This window comes from Bactrocera tryoni, unplaced genomic scaffold, assembly GCF_016617805.1.
Source record: "Bactrocera tryoni isolate S06 unplaced genomic scaffold, CSIRO_BtryS06_freeze2 scaffold_11, whole genome shotgun sequence".
NCBI lineage: Eukaryota > Metazoa > Arthropoda > Insecta > Diptera > Tephritidae > Bactrocera > Bactrocera tryoni.
In genome coordinates, this window is record NW_024395824.1 from 4,802,764 (window position 1) to 4,815,706 (window position 12,943).

At 38.7% G+C, this 12,943-nt stretch overlaps 3 protein-coding genes across 9 annotated transcripts in view; 1 reads left to right on the plus strand and 2 right to left on the minus strand.

Annotated features, from left to right (window-relative positions):
• LOC120779436 (LIM domain-containing protein A) overlaps positions 1–12,943 on the plus strand; it is a 699,457-nt gene that overhangs the window by 244,573 nt on the left and 441,941 nt on the right. The window lies entirely within an intron of this gene.
• LOC120779437 overlaps positions 5,541–12,943 on the minus strand; it is a 148,909-nt gene continuing 141,506 nt past the window's right edge. For 6 of the 7 annotated variants that reach the window (XM_040111684.1, XM_040111681.1, XM_040111679.1 and 3 more), the window contains exon 3: positions 5,541–5,739. In XM_040111684.1, the coding sequence (XP_039967618.1) occupies positions 5,698–5,739 (42 nt within the window). In that variant the 3' untranslated portion in view covers positions 5,541–5,697. The remainder of the gene's footprint in view (positions 5,740–12,943) is intronic. The other variant, XM_040111677.1, reaches the window with a different exon arrangement.
• On the minus strand, positions 10,493–11,493 carry LOC120779439. Its single transcript, XM_040111686.1, has one exon. It carries the CDS (start codon positions 11,491–11,493, stop codon positions 10,855–10,857), a length of 639 nt encoding a protein of 212 aa, XP_039967620.1. The 3' UTR covers positions 10,493–10,854.

Below are 12,943 nucleotides of genomic sequence, written 5' to 3' on the forward strand. Positions count from 1 at the left end.
TCTATCAAGCGTAATGGAAATTTATCTCTTGCAATGACCTTGTTTAACTGTCTATAATATGTACACAATCTTGGACTACCGTCTCTTTTGTTACTAAAACCACAGGACTATTATAATTAGAGCTTGAACTTACAATTATGCTGCCTTTGAGCCACTGATCTACTTGATCGTCAACGTGGATAAACGATATTAGAGTTTTATCACGTAAAACAATATTCATTTACACATTTGTTGATTTATACTTATTCGGTTTATATTCGCACACCATACTGCGCACTTTTTATTTCGCTTTCACATTATTTGTTTCATCAATATCAAATTTATCTACTACTGAGTCCACTTTCAGTATTAACACCACCAACAACGTCAGCCTGGAAATCCAACGCAGGATTGCTCTTGCCAACAGGTGCTACTTCGGACTGAGTAGGCAATTGAAAAGTAAAGTCCTCTCTCGACGAACAAAAGATAGACTCTATAAGTCGCTCATAATTCCCGTCCTGCTATATGGTGCAGAGGCTTGGGCGATGACAGCAACCGATGAGTCGACGTTGCGAGTTTTTGAGAGAAAAATTCTGCGAAAGATTTTTGGTCCTTTGCGCATTGGCCACAGAGAATATCGCATTCGATGGAACGATGAGCTGTACGAGATAGGAATTGGAAGGACCAAGTGGAGAAGGACCTGGCTTCGCTTGGAATATCCAATTGGCGCCACGTAGCGAAAAGAAGAAACGACTGGCGCGCTGTTGTTAACTCGGCTATAATCGCGTAAGCGGTGTCTACGCCAATTAAGAAGAAGAAGAGTCCACTTTCATTATAGCAAAGACGTCTTCAAATTTGTCACAAAGAATTTTCCAAATAGAAGTTCACCTCGATTTATTTGTATGTATATCTGCTTGTAAGCAGAAATCTTCGCCGATGGGGCAAAATCTTATGAAAAAGTGGGCGTGGCCCCATCCACTGAACCATTTAAGCTACAACAACCAAGTTTGCTGAGTACAAATCTTATATGAACTTCTACCGATAGTAAGAAAACGAATGAAATCGGAAGATAACCCCGATCACTCCCCTTATAATGGTTCTGTTAAAAACTACTAAGAGCGAGATAAATCAATGACTAAATACGCCAGAGACATTAAATTTTACTACCGAGATAGTATGAGAGAGCTTTAGGGGAGTTGGTGTGACAATTGGACGATAGGCGTCGCACCGCCCACTTTTTGGTAAAATTCCATATCTCCGGTCCCGACCAACCGATTTCGACAAAATTTAGAACGTGAAATTCTTAATTTCTTATGTCATATTGTGAAAATGGAATGGAAATGGAAAATCGAACAACAATCACGCCTACTTCCTTCATAGCAAAATTTTAAATTCTACTTGATTCGTTCAGTTTCCATTACACACCAAGAAGCAATTAATATAACGGAATAAAACTCTTCACGAATAATGTTCTTAGTGTGTGCCACCTTATGACCAAAAGTTGTTTATACCCAACAAAAACTGTTCAAGCCCTTAGGTACCGAATATACGGACCCCGGTATGTACTATAGTTGACTTTTGATCGAAAATGTCTGTGTGATATATATAACTGGAATTAAGGATCTTTTCATGGTATGTCTGTATGTCAAAAATCTGTTGGATCGGAATAATCCTTTGCCCCCATATACTTAATATAAAAATTTTCGAACTTCCGCGTGACTTTGTACAGCATACTTATATATCGGCCAATATGTGAATTACATTTACATTTACATTGAAAATAAGAGAGCGTGTTTTACTCGTAACAGTGTATATTTCTGCTTAAAATGAACATAATTAGGCAAAAACATGGCCTAGCCCCTACATAACTAATATCAGGATTTTCGAACATCCGGCTGACTTTACTTGGTTTTACAGCTCAAAGTATTTCCCTGGCTTTGATACTTGCAAGTTGCAAGAGTATAAAATGTTCGGTGCGCCCATCGCCCTTCCTTACTTGTTAATTTTTCTTTATATACATATAATATAGTATATTAGTATATAAGTAATATATAATATTTCAGTTATTTTAACTTGCCTATGACTTAACATAATAAAATAAATTATGAATTCTTCTGCAACATTTTTATACTCTTACAACTTGTAGCTACAGAGTTTAATAGTTTTGTTCACCCAACAGTTGGACGTATCACCTAAAACTAAGCGAGATAAATGTAGGGTTATATATATGTATGTATAAATGATCAGGATGATGAGAAGAGTTGAAATCCTCGTCTGTCCGTCCGTTCAAGCTGTAATAAAAATTAATATATCTTGATGAAAATTAATACACGCACAAAACAAATTACGAGTTCGTAGATCAGTCCGGTCTACCACTTCCTGGTGTTATGTTCTCACTATCATTAAGCAGGCTGAAGAAGTGTTCCTTCCATAATTTTACTATGCTCTGAGCATCAGTCACTCGATCACCTCTGGGCGCACGTATTGCGTACCCACGTCTAAAACACTGGAGACACTTCTGTCTCAAACTGGTTGGTGGCTTTTCGATCCGGAGACCGCCAAATAGCCTGATGACCTTTTCTATGCTGGAATCTAGTACTAAATATAACCATATTTCGGGCCCCAGCGAATTCAGTCAGCCTCAACCCATTTGGAGATGTCTCCTCGTGGGGGCTGAATTAACCGTCTGTTGTGCCAAAGGCACAGTCGCCCAGCATGATTTTGACATCGTGGCGAGAGTAGCTCTCATAGGCTCTAGGCGGCCATATAATGCGTTTGCCATGGTCGTCATCAAAAGGGGGTCTATCTTCCGAGGCTATTGTTTCCTTTTAATTGTGGGCGCTTTGTACGTGGCTGGACCCAAACCCAGAGCACAACCTTGGGGAGGGATGGTTTGCCTTTTAGCTCACCTTCAAACGGACGTTCTTTAGCTACCCAGAGGATTCTTGGTATTTTTGAGCCATATGTAAAAGAATCGTTTCTGACCACTCCCTAGTGAATATCACCCAGAGAACTTTCCTCACTTATGTGAACTTGTACACATGACTCCATCTTTCCCAGATATGTATTTTTCCCTAAATAAGCGCGATGCTACTCCCACAGTCAAAATTTGACACCGTATCCAATAAAACTTTTTTATGTCGTCTTGGGTGTAAAATTGACAGTCTCTGAAGCATTAAGTTATGGATTTATCACGCTTTTCGTACCATTATATTGAGAGAAGGCGCTGTTAAAATCCGATTTCATCCATTTCCACACTATCGATATGGACAAACGAATATATTTGTGTCTGAAATAGGTAGAATAGAGAGAAAACTTGACCTAACCCCATATAACTAATACCAGGATTTTCCAACATCCAGCTGACTTTACTCTGTAAATATTGGTAATGGTATGTAAGTTACCTTAATGAAACCCAAAGAGCATTTTATTAATATCTGGCATGTTTATAGTATATAAAATATATAAAACGGGTCGTTACTACCCCCAACTGCAATATTTTATAATGCTATTTTGCCAGCTCTTGTTGCCTTGCAATTGTCTTGCAGTTGCAATTGTTCGGCTACACGAACTTAACCCTTCCGTACTTGTTTTTGTTTAAATACGTATGTGTATGGATTATACTGATTGTTGTCAATGAACAAATCAAGTTTTTGTGGGCACACTATTTATAGATTAGAATATTGATACTGGCAACCATGCTTTAAGTCCAAAATCCAATTATGCAAACCTTCACGCTACGGAGGGTAGAAGTGGTGGTGATTTTTCATTTGCACTGAAGCAGTAACAGTGCTTAAATGAGAACATCAACTTCATTGTTACCACGAAAGGTCGTCGCGTCGGTGACTAAGTGAAGCGTAAACGAAACCTTATGAAGTGATATAACTAAGTACCGAAAAAATATATACAACTGCAATTAGGAACAATGTATCGTGTAGGAAATCACCTTTAAAATCTTTAAAAAGATGATATCGTTGAGGGGGTAGGAACACCCTAACAGTTTTAGGATAAAAGAAAACTTTAAACGCAATATGCGTTAAAGCTATGCGATATGCTATGCTTATAGTCCACTTTATACATAAAAAATCGATAAAAAAGTCCGAGGGGGCCACATCTGGCTGTAGGGCGGGTGCTGGTGTAATGCTAGGTAACTGTTCACAAAAAAGGCAGTGTGAGCCGGGGCGTTGTCGTGGTGCAACTTCCATTCGGCTGCAATGTCTTGTCGGACCCGATTGACCCTTTGTTTGAGCCTCTTGAGGAGTTCCAAGTAAAACTTGGCGCTGACGGTTTGTCCAGAAGGTACAAATTTATGGTGGACGATGCCTTTGATGTCAAAAAAGACAATGACTATCGTTTTCACTTTGGATTTGCTCATTCATCAGCGACCTCTTCCCGACCCTTCAAAAAGCCTGGTGCCACCGAAACACATCACTTCTTGCTAAAGCAGCATCTGGGCAAGCCTGCTTGATCATACCAAACGTCTCTGTCGCAGAATTACCGAGTTTTACACAGAATTTAATCGCGTACCTCTGTTCTAACGAACACTGCATTTTCGGCTTGCGCATTGGTTATGCTATAATCTAATTGTGACAATGTGCGAAATTGGTCCACGAATCGCCCCAATTTCCATATACCATATATAATGCTTTTCGTTATTTTAGCATACTTTGTGTCGAATACGTCGGTGAATGTTTAACTTATCTGCATAAAACTGCTTGGAGACACTTTATCGAATGTACTAGACTCATGTCAAAAGCGAATTTGAAAAATGGGAAAGTATAAAATGCGTTTGGTTATAGATTTCCATTTACATATAATTCTGTAAATTGGTTCCAGAAAAACCGTGTAAAATGACATTGATTGTATGCAAAAATTGATGATTCGCTCATTATCTTTAATACCTCTTAAAATTTTGTGAAGAACAGGTAAGGAAGAGATAAAATTGGTTGTAACCGAACATTTTATACTATTGCAACTTGTTAGGATCAAATACTTTCAGGAGTTACCTAAGCTTCACATTAAACAAGTATGGAAGGACTAAGAACGGGTGTAACCGAATATTTTATAATCTTGCGACTTGCTAGGAACAAAGCCGCAGCAATACTAATTCCACTTATGTGTTGGCAAAATTTTGTATTAAACTAGCACTTTGGCCAATATACCATATGTGATATGAAGTCAACTGGAAGTTCACAAATTATGTACTACAGGACCCCGTTCATGTGTTGATGTGGCTAAGGTATACATTAATTAGAAACTTTTCAATACGGTGTAAGAATCTACAAGGTTAAAATTTTAATATTTGATTGAATTGATAACATTTGAAATAATGAAAGATGGTAATTCATTCTTAATTTTTGTACAAAAAACTCACCTTTTAGGCCACTCACACTTTTGTTAAAAGAAAAAATGCACTGAATTCCAAAGAATCGTTATAAAACTTGTATTTCCTTAAAAATTCACTTAAAGGTTATTATTATAAAATTATGAGAAAATTACTAAACAGTAGCTTTAAACCCGTTAAATATATATTATATATATATTAGGGTGTGTCATTCTGAGGCAACCTTTTTTTTCAACTGAAAAACATCATCTTATGTATTTCATCATCAATGAGTGCGGTCGACATCTAAGTGTGCTCCTCAATTGCGACAATTTGCAAATAAACCAATCTGAGGTAATTCGTTGGTGTGTGCGCCGTGGGAAGCATTGATGTTGTCAACACGTTTCACATCGATTTCCTTGGATTAATGGTAGCAACTGGCAAAACACAGTTAAATCAAATCACATTTTTAATCGAAGTTTGTTTTTTTTAAACAATAACAAATCATATAAACACTTAAATAATTAATTTTCGCGGGTGAAAAAAAGAGCACATCGGCTGTTTCTTTTACACGTTATTTCTACGTATATTAAATCAGCTGTTCTGTTCTAACAATTTCCAATTGCAATCAGCGCTGCCATACTGGCCAAAAAAAAAGCTTCTTCAAAATTGCATTATCGACCAAACGACAGGTTCCTAATACCCAGTAGGGAAATCATTAGGAAATAAAAATGGCTGAACTTCTTCATGAGGTGACGCCGAGAAACAGTCTCAGCTCATTTAGAGTAAATAAAATAAGAGAATTAGAAAAAACTAACTCTCTTATAAACGAGAGGCTTAGAACTTTGGAAGCGATGTGCTCAGTTACATAAAGATAACATAGAATTAAAACGAGAAAACGAAGAACTGAAAACTAGTAAAACCAAGCATGTGAGTGTTGAAGCAAAACCTTCTAGTATGAATGTAGATCAAATATACGAAACCGATGAAGATGAGCTAGCTAAAGAAACTGAGCGGATACTCAAAACGAAGCGCTCTTCAAAAAAACGCAAAGCTGATACATCTCCAACAATTGTCAGCCCTTCGAAAAATAAAAATAAAGAGCAGGCGGCCAACAATGATACTAAAACCCACCGCCCACCCCCTATTGTAATAAACGACGTAAAGGATTTTAATAAATTACGTTCTAATATTATAGATCTAATAAATAACAACTTTTTAATAAAGCTTTTGAGCAACGGAACCTACAAACTTAATGTCTTCGATTCAAACAATTATCGCACAATAACAAAATACTTATCTAATGAAAATATACCTTGGTTTAGCTACGAGAGTAAACACAATAGGCCAATAAAGGTAATGATAAAAAATCTACACCATTCATGCGATACACAATCCATTTTAAATGATCTAAAAACTCAAGGTTTTAAGGTCATAAATGCAATTAATAAGCATAAATGGAAGACTAAAGAACCTCTAGATATGTTTTTAGTAGTATTTGATGCTACCGAAGACATTAAGGAAATTCACCAGATCAAAACCATTCTTAGTACCGTTGTCAAAGTTGAGCCTATTAAAGCATCTAAATTAATTCCACAGTGCAAAAATTGTCAAGCTTTTGGACATACAAAAAACTTCTGTGGTAAGCCATCGAGGTGTGTGAAATGTGGAGGCAAACATCCTACTACTGAATGCAGAAAAGCTGAAAAAGACCCTGCTAAATGTTGCAACTGCGGCGATTCTCATCCTGCAAGCTACCGTGGTTGTGTCGTCGAAAAAGAACTGCAAAAACTTAGAGATAAAAAGAATGGTAATTCAGTTGAGGAGAATGCCAATGCTCCGACGAACAAACCCGTTGTGAACACAGGAGAAGTAAAAGCCCTTCCTTCCGTTTCTAAAGCTTCATTTGCGCAAATAGCTAAACAAGGCCATACAAATACAATTCAAAAAAGTAGTCCGTTATCCCAAATCTTGGATAAACTATTTAAGTCCTTTAATCAGCGGCTCGACGCTCTTGAGTACCATCTACAATTTATTGATGAACAGTAACTCTGAGAATAATGCTATGGAACGCTAATGGTCTTTCCAAAGGTAAAAATGAATTAGAAGTTATTCTACACGACAGAAATATTGATATATGTCTATTATCTGAAACGCATTTTACGAACCAATCATTTCTAAAATTAAAAAATTATGAATTATATCACACACCACACCCGGCAAATTCAGCACGAAGAGGGAGCGCTATAATTATCAAAAGCCATATTGAACACTGCGAGGAAGATCCGATTAAGTCGGAAGAAATTCAAGCTACAACAATTTCAGTTAAATTGCACAATCACCCATTGTATCTTATTGCTCTGTATAGTCCACCTCGACATAACATAAAAATAGAAACGTATGTGGATTTATTAAAAAAATATGACGGAAGGTACATCATTGGTGGCGACTTTAACGCAAAACACACTCATTGGGGATCTCGTTTAACTACAACCAAAGGTCGAGAACTTCTCAAAGCTATACAAGCAGTTGAATGTAATTTTGTTTCTACAGGAAGACCCACTTATTGGCCTACAGATAGTCAGAAATTGCCAGACCTTCTGGACTTTTTTATAACCAATAAAATACCGAAACTCAATTTATGTATAAAAGATTGCTCAGACCTAAGCTCTGACCATTCTCCAGTGCTACTAACTCTGTATGAAAAGCCAATTATTTCGGCCGGCAAGCCAACTTTATGTAATAAACACACTAATTGGTATAAATTTAAAAATATATTGAATAAAGTCGACACAAAGCTTAAGCACATATCGACTGGTATTGAGTTGGACTGTGAGGTTGAAGATTTCACAAAAATAATTCAAAACGCTATGTGGAAGAGTACACCAAATACCCGCGTGATTCTAAGTGGTACCAAATATCCAAAACACATCTTAGAAAGTATCCATAAAAAGTGCAACCTTCAACGGAGATGGCAGCAAACTAGGCCCTTTGATCTCAGAACTGAGCTTAATAAATGTACAGCGAAACTAAAAACACAAATTAAACAGTTTAAAAATGTTTTCTTTAAAACTTATCTGGCTAAACTCACCGCTGATAAATCCACCGACTATTCACTCTGGAAAGCTGCAGCAAAAATTAATAAACAAATAAACATGCATGGGCCAAAACAAATGATCAGAAAGCTGCCGAATTTGCAAATCATTTGAGAAAAACATTTACGCCTAACGATGGGTATGAAATAAAATGTGAAAATAGTTGGATGGATCCACACATAAGCATTTCTCCTGTTACTATTAAAGAAATTAAAAATCTTATCGGGAACACAAGACTCAAAAAAGCACCTGGGTACGATTTAATAACTGGAGAAATATTACGCAATTTACCAAAGAATTGTATAAAAAAACTTGTAAACATTATAAACAGTGCTTTATGCCTAAGATACGTGCCATCGCTTTGGAAAGTATCTGAAGTCATAATGATACCCAAACCGGGTAAGCCAGTACACGCTGTTACATCATATAGACCAATTTCGCTGCTGCCAGCCTTATCAAAAATCTTTGAGAATGTACTCATAAATAGGCTCAAACCAATAATCGCTCATAAAAACCTAATACCAACACATCAATTTGGCTTCCGTGACCATCATTCAACAATTGACCAGGTACACCGAATCGTTAATTTCGTAAAAAATACAATCGATAAAAAGAACGTTTGTACGGCGGCCTTTTTGGACGTGTCTCAAGCTTTTGACAAAGTTTGGCATACGGGTCTACTGCTCAAATTAAAATACATGCTACCCAAACAATTTTGGGAAATAATTGCTTCGTACTTAAAAGATAGATACTTCCGCATTAAACAAGAGGATGCATATTCAAACTTGCAACTGATAGAAGCCGGTGTTCGCCAGGGAAGCGTGTTGGGGCCAATGCTTTATTTGCTTTTTACCAGTGACCTCCCATCTGATTCTAGTTATATGACAGCGACATTTGCGGATGACACAGCTTTGTTAGCAGCTGGAGAGTCAACTTCAGTATCTAGTCGACGAGTGCAGACAGCAGTCAACGCAATTACTAAGTGGGCATCTAAATGGCGCATCAAATTAAACGACACCAAATCAATTCATGTCGACTTTACCTTGAAAAAGCCGGCATATTGTCCAATTTATATAAATAACATCCCTATACCACACCATAACAGTGCTAAGTACCTAGGTATCACCTTAGATGCTAAGCTACGCTGGAAAGAGCATGTAAAAAAAAAGGAGCGAGCTTGATATGAAATTTGGCAAACTTTACCACCTAGTTGGCAGGAAATCCAAGCTATCAATACAAAACAAACTGTTATTATATAATCAAATCCTAAAGCCAGTTTGGGCCTACGGAGCCCAACTATGGGGTTGCTCAAGTCAAAGCTGTATTGCCAGCATTCAGCGCTTTCAAAGTAAGGTACTAAGGACTTTAGTTAATGCTCCTTGGTACATTAGATCTGCTGACCTGCACCGTGATCTAGGCGTGAATTCCGTGGTAAATGAAATCTCGAACTGAGGCTTAGACAGCACTTTAAAGAGGAAGCCTCCAGACTCATCGAAACAGCTGGGCGAGAAATCCGGTTGAATCGCAAGAAGCCTTCCGACCTAGTAAGACAACAGTAGCAGCAAATGTATTTCTTAACATTTAGCTTTTAAGTATCTCTTCTAATTATCTAGACCAGAATTGTTGTTAGTATTTTAGTTTTATATACTAGGTACAATGTAAAATAATAATAATAATAATATATTATTATTTAATAAAAAAATAAAAAAAAACTGAAAAACAGGCTAAAAACTTTCGAAAATGTGAAAAAAAGTCACTCAAAAGATGAGCTCTTAATATTAATATTAAGAGGTGCCTATTTCAAATTTTCTGTTTTCCATATAAATTACATGGAAAAAAAATCATTGTTTTTGTGGTGGTTATTCTGCGGCAGCCATCGCGTGCACGTACATATAATAACCTCCGCAGAATAACCATCACAAAAAAAATGATTTTTTTTCCATGTAATTTATATGGAAAACAGAAAATTTGAAATAGGCACCTCTTAATATTAATATTAAGAGCTCATCTTTTGAGTGACTTTTTTCACATTTTCGAAAGTTTTTAGCCTGTTTTTCAGTTGAAAAAAAAGGTTGCCTCAGAATGACACACCCTAATATATATATACAATGTTGAAAGTTATTATAAAACGACTTTCATATAAATTGAAAAACTTTAAATAAATATATAAAGGCGGGTAGCGAAATGGAACCGGGATGCCGCTATGCTGCGAAAAGCGGAGATGTTGATCGATCGACGTCGTAACGAACAAAGATGCGCGAGATCCTTTTTCTTTTCCTTTTTTTCTAATTAGATTGTGGAATGTTATCGCGTTTGGGTGCATGTGCGTGTATGTGTGTTAATGTGTGGTGTTCTCTCGCGTGATGAGGTGAATGGTAGATTCGATGTGGTGAATTGATGCAAATGTGATACGACGTTGCTACTCATTTAGCCATCCCGGCCCCCCTAGGCGAGTATTTAGCCTAGAAGCCGCTGTAGCTGCTGTAGCGTAGCTAGAACGCTGCTGAGACCTGTTGACCGGCGGGATTGCGGCCTAAGCTGATGGCGTCGTATTGATGTTGCCCGGTTTTGGCGCCAGGGACGGGATTCTGCTGGAGAGGGTCCGCGCCGGCGGTATGCCATCACAGGAGTCCTTTGAGAACGCCTGGCGTTACCACTGGTGCGAGGAGCCGGTGGGCGCCTGGAGTCGCTTCTGGTAATGCGGTGCAGCAGCGTATGATGACCCCGCACACAAATTTGGCAACGATTATGTGATGGGCACTCCTGAGTTGCGTGGGAAGTTGCCAGACAATTCAGGCAATACCCGTGCGCCTGTGCCACCTGCTGGCGTTGCATCGGCGGTATGCCTTTGAAGATACCGCGGTGCGATAGCCGATGCGGGCGGCGGCATAGTGGACAACGAATTCGTTGCAGATCCGTTGGCAATGCTGGCGAGCTTTGACGCGGAGCCGTTGTCGCGGTGGAGACTGTCGTTGTTCGAGGCGCTGCCGGTGCAGTGTTGGTCCGGGGTGCTGCTATTGGGGCAGCTTCTGAGCGAGGGGCGAAAACTGCCCAACGCATGGTTGGCGTTGACGATGATGCCATATCTAAGTCCATATTACTCTGTGAGAGAAATGATGATATTTGTAATATATTGTGAAATTTACAATAATTTTTTTTATCAGACATTTATGTTACGTCTTTTATGTCATTTATATTATTCGAGGTTTCGATTTGGTAAGCGGTTTATATGTTTTATCGATTTATTGATTTATTAACATTGCGGTTTCGGTTTTACCTTTCTTTATCTTCGGCGGTTGGTAGAAAGCATAATTTGACGAGCGGTCTGGTTAGCGTTCCGGTTTGAGTGCGGAGATCAACTACTCGAACATGACCGTCGGAGCCGTATGAAGTTGCTTTATGCGGCCGAGTCGCCATTCCGTAGTAGGGAGACAATCATCTTGTATAAGGACGCAGTCTCCAAGCTTTGGTGCCTTTTCTTCAGTTTTCCACCAGTATTTCTTGTGAAGGTCCGTTATGTAGTCTTCCTTCCATCGGCGGCTGAAATCATGATGGAGAATTTTAATTCGTTCCCATCTGTTTAATAAGGATAGCGACTCCACGCCTGGCTCAGGTATGGCCAGAATGGGTGCTCCTTTGAGAAAATGTCCTAGGGTTAAAGCTGTGAAGTCGGAGGGATCTTGCGAGAGTGGTGAGATAGGTCTGGAGTTTAGTACGGCTTCGATACGAGTGAGTAATGTAGTAAACTCCTCATAATTGAATTTATGGTTACCAGCCGTTTTCTTTAAATGGGACTTAAAGCTCTTTACTGCTGATTCCCAGAGTCCGCCCATGTGAGGAGAACATGGGGGTATCAATTGCCAATCGATCCCTTTGGGTGCATATTTTTTGACAATTTCGGGGAATGCTTCTTTCATGAATTGTAAAGACTTCTTTTCCGTGGCTCTATGAGCTCCGACAAAGTTTTTTCCAATGTCGCTCATAATTTTTAAAGGAAATCCGCGTCGTCCGACAAAGCGGGCAAATGCTGCAAGAAAAGCCGCAGTAGTCAGATCCGAACATAGCTCGAGGTGTACTGCCTTTGTTGTAAGACATACAAACACGGCCACATGCCCTTTTCTAAATGAGGAAGACCTTAGCATCGAGGCCTTTATCTGGAAAGGTCCAGCAAAATCAACCCCATTGATGGTAAAGGGTAAAGCATTGTTGCAGCGTTCAGGTGGTAGGGCTGCCATGAATTGCGTACGCATCTTGTGCTTGTACATAGTACACTGTTTACACATGAAAATGGTTCTTTTAATTTGTGGCTTTAGTCGCGGTATATAGAACTCTTGTCAGCCCATTTGTTGCATTAAGCGATGCTCACCATGCAGTGTAAGCTGGTGGAGATATATTAGAAATAAGTCGGTAAAACGGGATTTCTCTGGGATAATGATGGGATGTCGTTCATTGTAACTAAGGCTGGAGTTGGCTAGTCTTCCATTTGCGTCCAGGAATGGGTTTAACACAAGAAGTGAGATTCCCTTTTCGAGAGGTCGCGACTGAC